Below are 13,387 nucleotides of genomic sequence, written 5' to 3' on the forward strand. Positions count from 1 at the left end.
TGCAGTTTGACCATGTAACTGGTTATAAGACAGATAATTCTGTTAAAATCAAGATTCAGAAGCTAGAGCTACACATTCCCTTAGGTTACCTTGGTCTCAGTGGAGTTTGTGTTCAGGGAATGTGGATGTGTTTGACTTGTACAAGCTCTGTTGCACAAAGTAGGTGCAAGTAAGTTTTAAAAGAAATGTTATTACACATTTTAAAAATAAACTCAAGATAACTGTTGGATTTTGTTGTTCCAGAGCAAGGAGCTGAAGCTCACCCATGGCACAGATTTCACCGAGGCATTTGCTCCTGGGAAGCCTTGGAAATCCCGTCAGGTTTTAAAGATCACCAATAAACCTGATCAGCTGGAGAGGAAAGGGAGCTTCCTGGGAGATGGTCAGCATTTCTCCCAGCAGAGTGAGAGTTCTGTCTCATTCACAAGCAACTTTGAGAAGAAATTGAACCCAGCTCTTCTGGAAAAGCCCTTCATTAAAACTGTCCGGGCCACCCTGTTTGAGCACAATGTGCAGAAGCACAACGTTGTTGCTGAGCATTCTGGGGCTGATCCTGCACCAAAAAGGAACCAGGAGCCTGAGGCAAAGCAGGACCTGGTGCTTTCAGGGCACAGCAGACGCTCGTGGATGGGAGAAGGGGAGGAAAGCACCACTGCAAAGGAGCATCACAAGCAGCCTGATCCATCAAAACATCCAGCACATGTAGAGAAAAGTCTAAAACCAGCTTCTTCAGGTGAAGACAAGAAAATGAGTCCGGGAATTGTCTTAGAAAAATCTTTGGTTGAGAAGAGTGAAAAACCTGCTCCCAAAAATGCAGAAGATTCTCAAATTTACCAAAGAATAGAGCCCAGGTATGAAATCTTTCAGACATGTGGTGAAAGGGCTCTTAGTGAAACCATCACAATGGCTCCTGAGAAAAAGGCCATGACACTCAGAACTAGAAAATCATCTGTGAAAGAGAATAAAACTGATGAGGACATTGTACCTACAGGGCAGTCAGTTAAGACAAGTAGTCACACTCTTTACTTGAAAGAAGAAAATGTTACTTCAGAAGCCAGAGAGGCAAAAGTTCTCACAAGTAAGGCTGTGTTGAGAGAACCTGCTGGTTTTCTCTCCAGTGAATGCACTTTACCTGAACAGAAAAGAGACTCTGATAAAACTGATCCTGAGCCACTGTTCATAGCTGAGAAAATACCTTATTCCACAAACAAAAGTAAAGGTTTGGGAATGAGTGAAAAGGTCAGCAAGCTACATGCTGAAATTAAAGGCGATAAGAGTGAAGTCTCTTCTGTAGATAAATCAGAGAGGATTAATGTTGTGAAATGCTCTTCTGAGAAAAGGAGTTTCAGGGCAGCTGGGACTGACATCCATGAATTCCGAACCAACTTGGATCGTGACGTGACTTCCACAAGCGTCAATAAACACGGGGCTCAGGCTTCAGTGCTTGCAAGTGGGCAATATTTTAAATCTTCCAGTAGCCACCCCCCTGATACAAAAGGACTGAATGTTGCTAAAGAGGAATCTGGGGCCTTTGGGTTGAGGAAAAGTCTGGAGTTAAATTGCAAGGAGCAAGACTTCAGCTTGGCTTCAACAGCTCCTGAAAACAATGAGAAACTCCGAGGAGCAGATCCAGATGAGAAAGTCAGGAGAAGCAGAAGTAGCGTTTCTGACTTGAAGATTTCTGAAAGGTGGAGGAGGAGGACCTTGCCTCAGGAGTCACTCAAGGTGGAAGAAGTTGTGTGGCTCAATCCTGAAAATATCAAGAAGCTGAGCCGGACAGATTCATTGCAATTGAATGAAAATTTACTTAAAAAGAGAAGCAAAAATATCAAAGATGGGGTAGAGGGGAGTGAGGCTAACCAAGCTGTTCTTGGCAGTCCTGATGATTACATGAAACATCAGAGTTCTGTCTTTGAGCCAAAGGCAACTTATTTTGCAGTGACTTATCAGATTCCTGGTATCAAAAAAGAGAAAAGCTTTGTTGGTGCTCCCAGTGCAAGTGAAATTAATACAGTTTCTGGTTCAAACGAGGCAGCAGCAATTAATCTGGACCCTGCTTTTACTGGAAGGTCCAAACCTTTATTGCAGCAACCAAATAAAAATGTGACAAGTTCAACTTGTAGAGAAGACTCCTGGGAAGTGCGTATTAGCAAGGATTGGGTCAAAGAAGATGAAAAAGATGCCGTTTTCTCCAAAAATGTTGCATTTGGTAATTTTCACATGTCTAAGAAAGATAACCAACAGCATCATGAAAAAGGTCTGGATCATTCTAAAGAGAAAATTATAGATGTTGATGCTTTCATGTTAAAACATGATGTGGAAAGTACAGCTCAAGGTGATTTCAAGAGTGGCAGAAGGAAAATCTCTTACCACGAACCCCGGTCCCCGCCGCATTCTGCGCAGGCACGTAAGGACAGTGAGCTGGGCCCCCAGAAAAGGAGTGACAATAATTCTGATCTGCCTGGAAGGAAGGCTGAGGATAGGTACAGATCCCAAATTCTTGATATTGATGCACTTATGGCAGAATATAAAGAAGAATCAGCAAAGGCCAGTAAAGTTCAGGAGAAGTTTTCTGAAGATCTCGGCTCACTGAGTTGGGAGAGATCAAAGAACAAAAGAAATGTGTCAGAGAAAATGACTCTTACCTACAGCTGGAACGAGTGGAAGAGTGGATCAGACCACTATTCAGTTAATAACAAACCAGGTGAACGTGCAGAAGAGCAGCACAGGCCAGAGAAACTAATCCTAAATGAAAAGGGCAAGGAGAAACTGGAACTAAGGAGCCCTGAATTTGATAAGCAGAAGTCCAAAGACAGAAAGGTCAGCCCTCCTTACTGGGGAAACCCCAGCAGCATTCTTCCAGAGAAGTTTGTAAATTCACCTGTGGAATTTGCTAGGAAGAAAACTTTCATTGTTGATGAGGATGAGGAAGTGAACTTGACCTCCAGAAACCAGGGTGCAAAATTTGTAATTGAAAAGGTACAGCCCATAAATGCAGTGAGTACAGAGCAGAGGCTGGAAGTCAATCTGGCCTCCAAGCTGTCCCTGAAGGCTGATGATGGGCTCTTGCAGAAGAAGTTGGTGACAAAAGAACAATTCTTGGAGGTGGCTCCAGAGGGCGATTGGAGCAAAAACATCGTGAGGAGCTCTACACTGAGAAGCAAAGACAGCTCAAGTAAAATGTGTGAGGGTGACTCTTTCAAAAGTAAGACTGATTGGAAGGGCTACATGTCTGGGTTTGGGACTGTCCCTGCGGATCTCAGGCGATCCTACTCGGAAAAATGCCGCCAAGGGAGGGACAGCCTGCCCCTCATGCAGGATCTGAGAGCAAGGAAGGACCTGCATCGATCCAGGCCAAGCTTCCCCTTGGAAGGTGTGGATAACTCGTGGAAGCACAAGGTGTCAGCTCAGTCAGAACCATTCTTCCATGAGGATAAAAAGGTATTTTCAAATGGTAGCCAAGTCTGTCATGTAGCTGTAAATGAACTTGTCTTTATTATGGATTTTGTTGTGTCCTTGCAGCACTTCTCAGCACTCTGCAGCAAGGCAGCAGATCCAGGCTTTTCACTGGAGTTCATTTCTTTTTGGGTTCTCTTTTCTTGAGCAATGGCTATTGCACTAGATGACCTCATTTTTGCTTCAAGTCTAGAAATACTGATTGATGTTTTTGTGGAGAGCTTGAAAAAGCTTTAAAAAGTGTGCTTATTGTTTTTGTAATGCTGTGAACCTGGAGGTTCAATTGTTAACTCTGCAATTTTATATTTACTTGAAAAGAAGTAATTTGGGTTTATTTTACGAGTTGTCAGCAGTGATCTTTTTAGACCTCTCTTTGTTTTTTGTCTTTATCTGAAAGAAGCAAATTTTATTTTTATTTTTACTGCGAATGGCCTTCATTTGTCTGTGAAACTCCACTGCTTTCCTGACTTTGGTGAGAGGCAAGAGATTCCCTTCATACAGTGACATGTGAATGAGATCCAGGGGTTGGATTTAGTTGGAAAAGACCTTAATGGTCCTATAATTTTATGATTAAAGTGTAGGATGTTCATGGCTATTATGTTTTTCCATTTTGTGTTTTCAGCTTTGAGTTTCCTCTGGTTTTGGGCTTTTTTCCCCCCAAAAGGTATTTTATATATATATATAAAATATGTATATATGTATGTGCATATGCATGTATATTTAATCACATTCATAACTGTATTTTACAGGCTCCTAGGAAAGAGTGGAGCAAGCAGAGCTCAGACAAAACAGAAGGAACAGACTTTGCCTCAGTGTCTGCACAGAGGAGCCACCACAGTTTCTACAAGGAGAGGAGATCAGATTTTGGTTTGGTATGTGACCCTGGAGGAGGGTTTGGGGTGGGATCAGTGAGCTTGCAGCTCTGTTTTCTTTTTTACAAAGGGCTGTGCTAGAAGGATGTGTCTGCCAAGCAGAGAAGCATTTCCTGGGGGTTGAACTGGTGAGGCTGCCCCTCCCTGGGATCCCACCCCACTGCTCCCTGCCAGAGCTTCCAACACCAAAGCTTCAGCCTTGCAGCTTGTTCAGTTTCCTTTCTGAGTGAAGAATTTTCATCCTGAACTCAAGATGGCTCTAGAGCATTACAGTTTTTGTTGTTTTCTCAGCTTGTGCAGACAAATAGAACTGTGTCTCTGAGAAATGATGGGTTTAATTGTCTTTCTGTCAGCAACACGCAGAGAAGTGTTTCTGTGAAAGATCACAGCTGACATTTTGGGTGGTTTGATTTGTCTCTAACACACAAATTGTTGAGGTGAATTCCTGCTTGATTTTGTTGGGTGCTGTTTTCCTCAGTTTCAGAAGGATATCCTGACTTTAGCCCTCAGAGAAATTTTATGTTATGAAATAGCTGCCTACATCCAGCTGTTCTGAAATGCGAAACAAAGGTCTGGATGTTCCAAAAGATGTGCAATAAAGGAAATATCAGCGTTTCCTGAGGGAAGTAAAGAATTTGGGAAGTGGAGACTGAAGGATGTTGTCCCCATGGACTGTCCCAAGGTCACACCTCCCCTGTCCTGTGTCTGCAAGCACACTCTGCAGTGAGCTGCTGCACTGCCCTGTTCTGTCATGGCTCACTCTACTGTATGCAGCTCTTCAGCAGAGAGCACAAAAATATAGAAAAGAAAAGAAACTCAGTGGTTTCTGTCCTTCTAGCAAAGAAAAAGAGAACACTTAAACCTATAAGGATTTTATAAACAAATTTCCTAATTGGAGCTTTGCAGGTGGGCTCAGATTGTTCTTCAGTTCTAGTCTTTAAGCTTCATGGAAGGTATTCAAGGGCTATAATGTCCCTTTTTCTTTCCCATTCTTAGCATGGTTCATCTTAGGGAATTTACATTATTGGCAGAATGGGCATTTATCCAACCCCTAAATGTTATGTGCCATCAGCTTATAGTGCAAATATATAAAGATGGTGTTGGCCAGGTAGGAAATGTGGGACAGAAGCAGTGCTGGGATAGCTGAACTGTTCAGGTGCTGTACTCAGATAAATACAAATGTTGCTCTCCAACTTCATTGTTGATTGGGAGCTTACTCAGGATAATCCTTCAGCTTCACCAAATGTAGCCTGAGACAGGAAGGGAAGGTGGGAAAGGGAGACTCATCTCCATGAAAAGAGAAAGCTGACCTGTGTGGAACTCAGGAGGATCCAAGTGCTTTGCTCCTTTGTGTTGCTTTGGGAAGGCTCCTCGGGCTGTGATTGTGCAGTGCTGGGGAGCCAAAGGGCAGCCTGCTCCTCCTGGGTGTAAAGTGTGAGTGAGTGCATGGAAAGGGCTCTGACTTGCATTTGGGAGGTGGAAAGCTCACCACACTGATGTTTTCCAAAGCCCCACAGAGGTACTGCAGAAGATTATGTAAAACCCAACCATTTCTTCTGCAGCAAGGTTATGCCTTTGTTTTCCTTGGAGAAAACAGAGATTTTGGGTGCGGAGCTGCAGTTCCCAGTTCTGTCAGCACGTTCCAACACCCCCCTCTGCTGGAGACACATCCCAGCTGGACAGTGTGAGCTGGACAGACACGAGGGGTCAGGAAAGAGCCACGGGAGTCACAGTTAAATCCCCTATTTCCCTGGAATCCCAAGGCAGTCTGAATTTCCCTTGAAAGGGGGATTAGATGGAAATGTGAAATCGTGCTGCTGTTTGCTTTGTGCAATTTCTGGTCTGTGTGGTTGGAAAGTTACTTATTTTTCCGTGTGGCTTAGTGACAAAATATATTCTCCAGTCCATATTGCTGGTCAGTGAGGGTATGTTGGTATTGCTCTAGTGAGACTGAGTGCTCAAAGTGACAAGTCTTGTTGTAGGATAAACAATTCTATTTGGTTCACATTCACCACTAAAGCAGTGAAGAACTGATATTGATACCCTTTTATACTTGCCAAATGAATTTGCAAGAATCAATTTGTTGCATTATTCCACATCTGTCTGTGATAGTAAACAACTGCTTGAATGGCATTTTCCAGGACAGCTGATGAGCTAGGTTCTTATGGATAAGCATAATTCCAAATGGAAGCAAGGTTCAGTAGTATAATTTACCTCTGGAGAGGTAATTTCTTTGTGATTATATTCCAGAGAATCTGCTTGTAATTAGGCTTTTAGAACATTACATAGGATGACTTTGAAGTCGACCATTGCAAAATACCAAAGTGGTAATATGGGATTGGTGCTTGAAATTGCAAAGGATGATACTTTGGAGATTTAACACTCATCTAGATCACACTGTTCAGCTATTTTAAGTTTATATTGATTAAAAAGCAGAGGAAGGCTTTTATAAAGATTCAGCATCACTGCTAGGCTGTCATCATCTGTGCTTTTACTATGGCTGGTCCTTCCCTCTCTTTTAGCCCTGCTGCAGCACAGAGTAGGTATCAAAATTAAGTTCTGTGCTTTGGACAGTGAGGGGTTTCTCTCACCAACTCAGCTGCAAATCTCAGAGCCTGGGCCTTGTAGGTTCCTTTAGACCTGGAATGCAGGTGAAGGGACAGGTGTGAGCACTCAAACCCTCTCTGGGCTGGCAGCTGTGGTTGGATGTGGGGCTGTTCCCTCTCAGTGCCCTACCTGCACATCCAGGGGCAGCCACAGAGCTCGGGAGGTGTTGCCATAAACTGTGTGATGCCATCAGAGCTGACGTTCAGTCACAAGCCTGGATTCCTGATTGAGTCATCCAGACTGATAAGAGTGTTGGGAATGAAAACCTGAGGAATGTGTGCTGGGACTCATCCTCCAAATAAAGGAACTGCAGTTGTGTTTGGGGCTGGAGGAATTGCACCTTCAGCTGGGGATGGAGCAGCTTTAGTGCAGCTTTGGGTTATAACCCAAACTGCTTTGGGGAGTTAGAACAGAGCACTGCTACTAGGATTGGTGTAGGCAGGAGTTATTTTGAAGTCTCTCAACATATTATTTATTTATTTTATATTAAAGTCTAGGTTTTTTGTCATTTAGGGAGGAAAATCTCTCTAATGGTCTCCATAGAAAGATGCATTTATATGAGACTGAGATGTGTGGGTGGAGAAGGATTTGTTGAAGAAAATCATGAGCTGACTCCTAAAATATCTTGGAAATGAAGTGCAAGGGAGAGAAGATAAATATTTTATAAACATGTGCAGATGAATTTATGGTTTGGCTTGTCACAGTTCACCAGTTGTTTTCAGTTCTGCCCATGACAGGTCTGTCTCCTGCCCACTGAAAACCACACCTTCTCTTTTTCTGCATTCTGTAAAGCCTCTGATACTGGAGCTTTGTTCCTTCTGAACCCCATCTTGAGTTGTTCTGTTACCCCAAAAACTGACGCAACCTGGAAGAAAATCAAAATACTTTGGTTGAACTCTACAGGAATTCATAGGTGATGATGAGGAAAGTGAGAGGTAGTTTCCTTGAAGTATTAAAATTTCAAGCAGCATCTTGGAGGCTGTTTTGTATCACCTCAACCTTGTCCCTCCCTGGGAAGGGTGAGAGCTGGAGCAGTGCTGGGAGGGGACAGGCTGCCCTCCCTGGATGGGCTCCTGTCACTTATCTTTCCCCTTCCTATCAAAAAAGGATGTAAGTAAAAAAGAAACAGTGTTACAATTCCCATTTTTACTCTTCACAAACCACCCACTGCTGATGTCCAACAACTCCACCACTCTCTATTTTAGACCCAGCCCGAGGAGGACGACCCGGGGGTGGGTAAAGCTCTGCCTGGGCTTTCTTCCTTTTTTGGCAGTTTTCGTTCCCTGGGAACATTCCAGGGTTGTATAAAAAGTTACTTGGTTGTGTCTATTTCTTCTCCTTCACAAAAGACATTTTTATATTCAAAGAACATAAAAACAGCAGAGCTCCTCTTGTTACATGTGTGGGTTTTTGTCTTTCCTGTGCATCACCCAAAACAAGGTCAGCGAGCGACCCCACCGCTGTTCGGAGCGTTTCATAACTGAGAGGTTTTAGAGCTTCCCTTTCCTCCTGCAGGGCCTTTACTGCAAAACCCAAAGTCCTGTCACTAATTCCAGCCTGAGCCACTCCAGATTACGGAGCTGGGAGCAGTGGGCTGCTCAATAACAAGTGGTTAAGTCACGTGCTGCCGCCAGTAGCTCAGCGACTGCTCCTGAGGAGCCCCAGCTCCTGGTGGTGGTGGTGGTGACGTGGGGCCAGACACACTCAGAACATTATTACATTATTCATGCTGCTTTTAATTGCTCCACTCTGCTTTTAACTGGTGCTGGAGGCGGGGAGAGCCCGGGAGCTGCCTGTAACAGGGATGGGTTGGCGTTAACTCGGAGCTGTGGAAAATGGAGTATTATTACTGTCCACGTCTGCTGAAGTTCCTGCAGTATCTGTGGGTAAGTGTGCTCCCAGAGCTGGCTGTTTCCACTCTTTTCAGAAATCCTGGGAGTGCTCCTATGTGCTGAAGCTTTCCTCAGCAGTTCCTTTTTGAGCACTAACATGAAACTCAGGATTTATTTTGGGTGAGAAAGGCTGTTTTATCTCTAATACTTAAAACTGTCACCTACCCGAACGTGCCTTGGAAAACCCTTTCAGGAATCGACGTTTCTTCCTTGTTTATGCAGAACCATGGGAGTTGTGGTTTAGTTTAGGTGTGTATTAGGAATATTCTTCCCTCTTTGTGTAAAAGCTCTGCCTGGCTCTGGGGTGGCTGCCCCAGAACCCTCCTGCCCTGCTGCTGGTACAGCCACTGCTATTCCAGGAAAACAGCTTTAAGAATGTGTCATTTTACAGTTCCTTTCTTGTTTTTAATTTGACTCTTCAAGGCTTTCGATGTCTCAGTGAGCACTTCCTCTTCCAACACTCCTCAGGGCTGTCTGTCACGAAAAGCTCTTTTTAGCAGGCTCTGACTGTGCTGCCCTGCCAGCTTTGCACAGGGGCTGCTGTGTGTCTGAAACTTTCACATTTATAAAACATGAATTTGAGCTGAAAAGCCTTTATGAATAAATACTGTACTGCTTTGAACTAATTAATGTTTTAATTTCTCCCGTACTCATCAAAGTTCAGGTTTCATTTGCTTGTTGTCGTTTGCATTGATCTTCATTTTTTCAGCTGTTAATTCAGCGTATGATCAGCACCAAACCTTTTCATGTTGGCTGTTTGCTGCTACGTTTTAAAACTGTAGCAAAGAGTTTCCTTCTCTCATTTGAGTTTTGCAATCCTTGCCTGTATGTCCTTTGATCAGCTGTGAGGTGAGATTGCCCACTGTGAATTTCTTGTAGCTGGGAGAGAAAACTGTGCTTGAAGAATTCGGGATTTTATCGAAAACCTTTTCCTGCTGGAGACTGTAGTAGCATAGAACATGGATGTGCTTGGACATTAATTCAGTTTTTTTATTTGACCAGATGTATTTTTAAGAGAAAAGCCTCCTTTAAATTGCAAACTAAAAAATTAGTCATTAGTGTGAGGAGAGGGTGGATGTTTTTCATGGTTTGTCAGTGTGAGAAATGTCTAAGAGCTCTGTCCCTGCTCTTGCTTTGACATGGGATTTTCCATAAGGCCAGGGGAAAAATCTCAAACCAACCCAAACTTTGGATCAGTCCAGAAGGTGCCTGGGATAGTGGGCTCCAGTATTGTGCAGTTCTAGGCTGTAACAGAACAGGATGTTGTATTTTCTGGGTGTATATTCTCTTTTAGGGGCCCTGGAGCATTCCTTACTCACTTTCATTCATGCATACTCCCTGATTTACTGCAAGAAAATATTAGAATGACAGTTCTGATATTCATGATGTTAAAAAAAGAAATTTAAGGGACATGCACAATTGTGCCTTCTGTCACTTTCTGTGCTGCTGTTGCAGCTGGAGGCTACTGAGGAGATACTTATCTGTTCTCTCTACTTACAGTCAGGAGTAACCAGAGATGCTGGGGTTGGTTGTCAAGTGTTATTTAATCTGTCTTGGGGAGCTAAGATGCTTTATTCATTAGGCAGACATACCTGAAGAAGCTACAACTCTTAATTAAAAAATACTATAACAAAAATCTGCTTTTAAAGCTGCTCTATGGAGTTACTGTTGGGTTCCCTCTCCTCTGCTGTGTCTTTGCTTTGCTCCTGCAGTGGTGCAATTGTGGGACATCACTGGACCCTCTCAGTGCCAGCTCTTTGCTAATTCCTTGCTGATTGCTCTCCTGATTCTGGGCAGGATGTGTCTGGCTGTGACCAACAGCATTTTCTGAGCACAGCAGGGTCTGTGGTCTGCCCCAGTCTGTTTGCAATGCTGTGACCATCACACATCTGCATTCTGTGGGTGGGTGACACCTCTGGGTTTCTGAGAAATGTCTTTGTGTCCAATGAAACATTTTTTTTTCCCGTGGCTTGTAAACATTTGAATATTTTCCATTGTGCATGGGGTATCCATCACCCCTTTTCCAGCTGCTGAGGAGCTCTGCTGCAGTTGGTACAAGGCATCTTTAGGTCTGGCTTGCACAGGAAGCCCTGTAGGTGCAGCTCCATGGTCTGACATCAGTCACAGGGTCAGACTGGTCATGCCAGGTGTGCAGCCACAGCTCTGGGGTTTCCTGTTCCAATGCCCTTTGTCCAAGAACCAGTTTTTTTTGGCTTCCTGGTGGACACAGCCTCTGCTGGACTGCTCTGGTGGTTCTGTTCCTGCCCTTGGCTTTCTCAGTTGTCAGCAATTCTTGCTCTGCTTCACTGCTCAGTTTTGGCTTTCTGGAATGGATGTGGTGGTGGATCTCCTGCCCATGCTGGTACCAGTCCTGATGGACTGGTTTTTTCCCCTGTCTGGCACTTGTCATTTTATAAAACAGCAAAGAAATGCTAATCCTGAAAGCACTCAAAGCAAATGCTTGTTTTAAATAAAACGTTCCTCTGCAGCACTGTGATGGTTTCAAAAGACCTTGTTCTTTATTGATAGTCATGATTGAACAATTGCAAAATCAAAAGAAAATTGGGGTTTTTAAGGAAGAATTAAGATTTAGAGTTTGTTTTGACAAGATTTTGGTTGCTACCTTTACAGAGTAGTTTTGATGTGTTTTGTCAGGTGACTCTGAAGGAAGCAGCAGCTGGTTAATAACCACTGTCCTGATGTGTCACTGTGAGAGGAGGTGGGTTGGTGATGGAAGGAAACTGAAATCATTGTCTGGAGCCATGGGTGATGCTCATCCTGCTCTCAAGGGGGTTATCCCTGCTCTGAGGGAAGGAAGGGGCTCTGTACAGATGTGCTGTGCCTTCCCTCTTTCTGCACTTCTGGAAAGTTCCTGTGGACTGTGCTGCTCTACTCTTGTGGGATTTGCTTTTGGTGGTGGGGATGTTTCTTCCAAAGAGTTAAAAACCCCTCCCACCCAGGTGTGAGCTGTCCTGGTGCCAGCAGGAGCAGATAACCTGGCTTCCCTCTCAATAACCTGGGGAAATGACGCCCTTGCACAGGAAAATCTGGAAAGGCATTTCCCCAATTCCTGGCTGCTGCTGTAGAAGAGGAATTGTGGTGTCTGTGGCATTGCTGAGAGCAGGCAGACAGGTCAGCCTGGCTGAGGAGCCCCATTCCCAGTGGGAACACGAGGGAGTGCTGTTCCACCACGCAGTGCTGCTGGCCCACAGCCACATCCCTGCTCCTGTGCTCCGGGCACAGCAGTTTGTTCTAATGAGGTGTGGCATTAAGTTTAATTTACCATGAAATGCTCACATGGAATAGCACATTCTAGGTTGACTTGTTGCAATAAGGGTTTCATTGAGTAAGGTGTAATCATTTATAGACCTGGTCATTTTTTTGTAGTGACTGTGTTTGTTCCAGATTCAGAGTAGCTGGAAGTGGGGCTGACTGTGCCTGCCCTTGCTCCCCTTATTTTAGATCTGGAATTGTGAATATACTTCTGAAAAAGTTCTTCCCTGGGAGGTGGTGAGGCTCTGGCACAGAGTGCCCAGAAAAGCTGTGGCTGCCCCATCCCTGGAAGAGTCCAAGGCCAGGTTGGACAGGGCTTGGAGCCACCTGGGATAGTGGAAGGTGTCCCTGCCCATGACAGGGGTGGCACTGAACAATCTTTAAGGTCTTTTCCAACCCAAACCATTCTGTAACACGAGGCTAAAGAGAATTGTTAAACCTCATTTACACACACACAAAGCAGAGGTAACTTCACTGCCTCCCTTGTAATATTTTGATCTAAAATTGTTTTGACTCAGTTCCTGCTTTCCCAAGCTGTTGTTCATGTTGCTGATGCTGGGAGACAGCCAAGTTCCCACTATTGTTCCCGTCCCTTCAGCAGTGGTGAGTTGTTCATGCAGCCAGTGTGTGTTTACTGTGCTGAAAGGAAATGGTGATTTTAGGGAGCTGCTTGAGCACAGGGAAAGTAGCTCTTTGTAGAGGACTTTCCTCAGGATGCCACAGGATTTGTACTGCAGGACACAGGTGTTCTTGAAGTGAAACTTCAGGGAAATCTGGAGCCTTGGGAAAATGTAATGTTTGGTTTAGTGATTCATGGTGGAGAGCAATAAATCCATGGCATCTAAGGGGAGGCAGAATGGGTTGAGGGCTGTCCATGTCCTGGGGAATGTGGCAACATGGGGTTGTTGTGCTGGGTCTGGGAGGAGGAGGAAGAGGAGGAGGCAGTAAGAGCAGAGAGACCTGGAAGTAAAGGAAGGTGTGTGCACTTAGGGTTATACAGCCACCTCAAATAAATCCTCTGCTCTCATCATCAAATGGGTTAAAATGGGTGAAGGAATTATTGTATTAACTTAGGGTTGGTGTTTCCTCAATTTACTGCCATCAAGCAGTGCATGATTCCACATGGAATGGTGATTTTTAGGGAGAAGATGGAGGAGCAGTGTTCAGACAGGCCTTGGGCAGTGTGTGATCACACCAGGAACAGCTGGAATGGGTTCAGAAGCAGCCCTTTGTTACTGATTCCACATGGAATGGTGATTTTTAGGGAGAAGATGGAGGAGCAGTGTT

At 44.3% G+C, this 13,387-nt stretch overlaps 1 protein-coding gene across 2 annotated transcripts in view; it reads left to right on the top strand.

The window, feature by feature from the left end:
- The window catches only part of KIAA1671 (KIAA1671 ortholog), a 65,436-nt gene that overhangs the window by 24,265 nt on the left and 27,784 nt on the right, over window positions 1-13,387 (top strand). The window contains exons 5-6 of one of the 2 annotated variants that reach the window (XM_071445235.1): window positions 244-3,441; window positions 4,206-4,328. In XM_071445235.1, the coding sequence (XP_071301336.1) occupies window positions 244-3,441; window positions 4,206-4,328 (3,321 nt within the window). Of the gene's footprint in view, window positions 1-243; window positions 3,442-4,205; window positions 4,329-8,624; window positions 8,822-13,387 lie in introns of those variants that run through there. The other variant, XM_071445238.1, reaches the window with a different exon arrangement.

Source organism: Agelaius tricolor, unplaced genomic scaffold (assembly GCF_023055355.1).
Source record: "Agelaius tricolor isolate 1412-34295 unplaced genomic scaffold, bAgeTri1.0.p SCAF_20, whole genome shotgun sequence".
NCBI lineage: Eukaryota > Metazoa > Chordata > Aves > Passeriformes > Icteridae > Agelaius > Agelaius tricolor.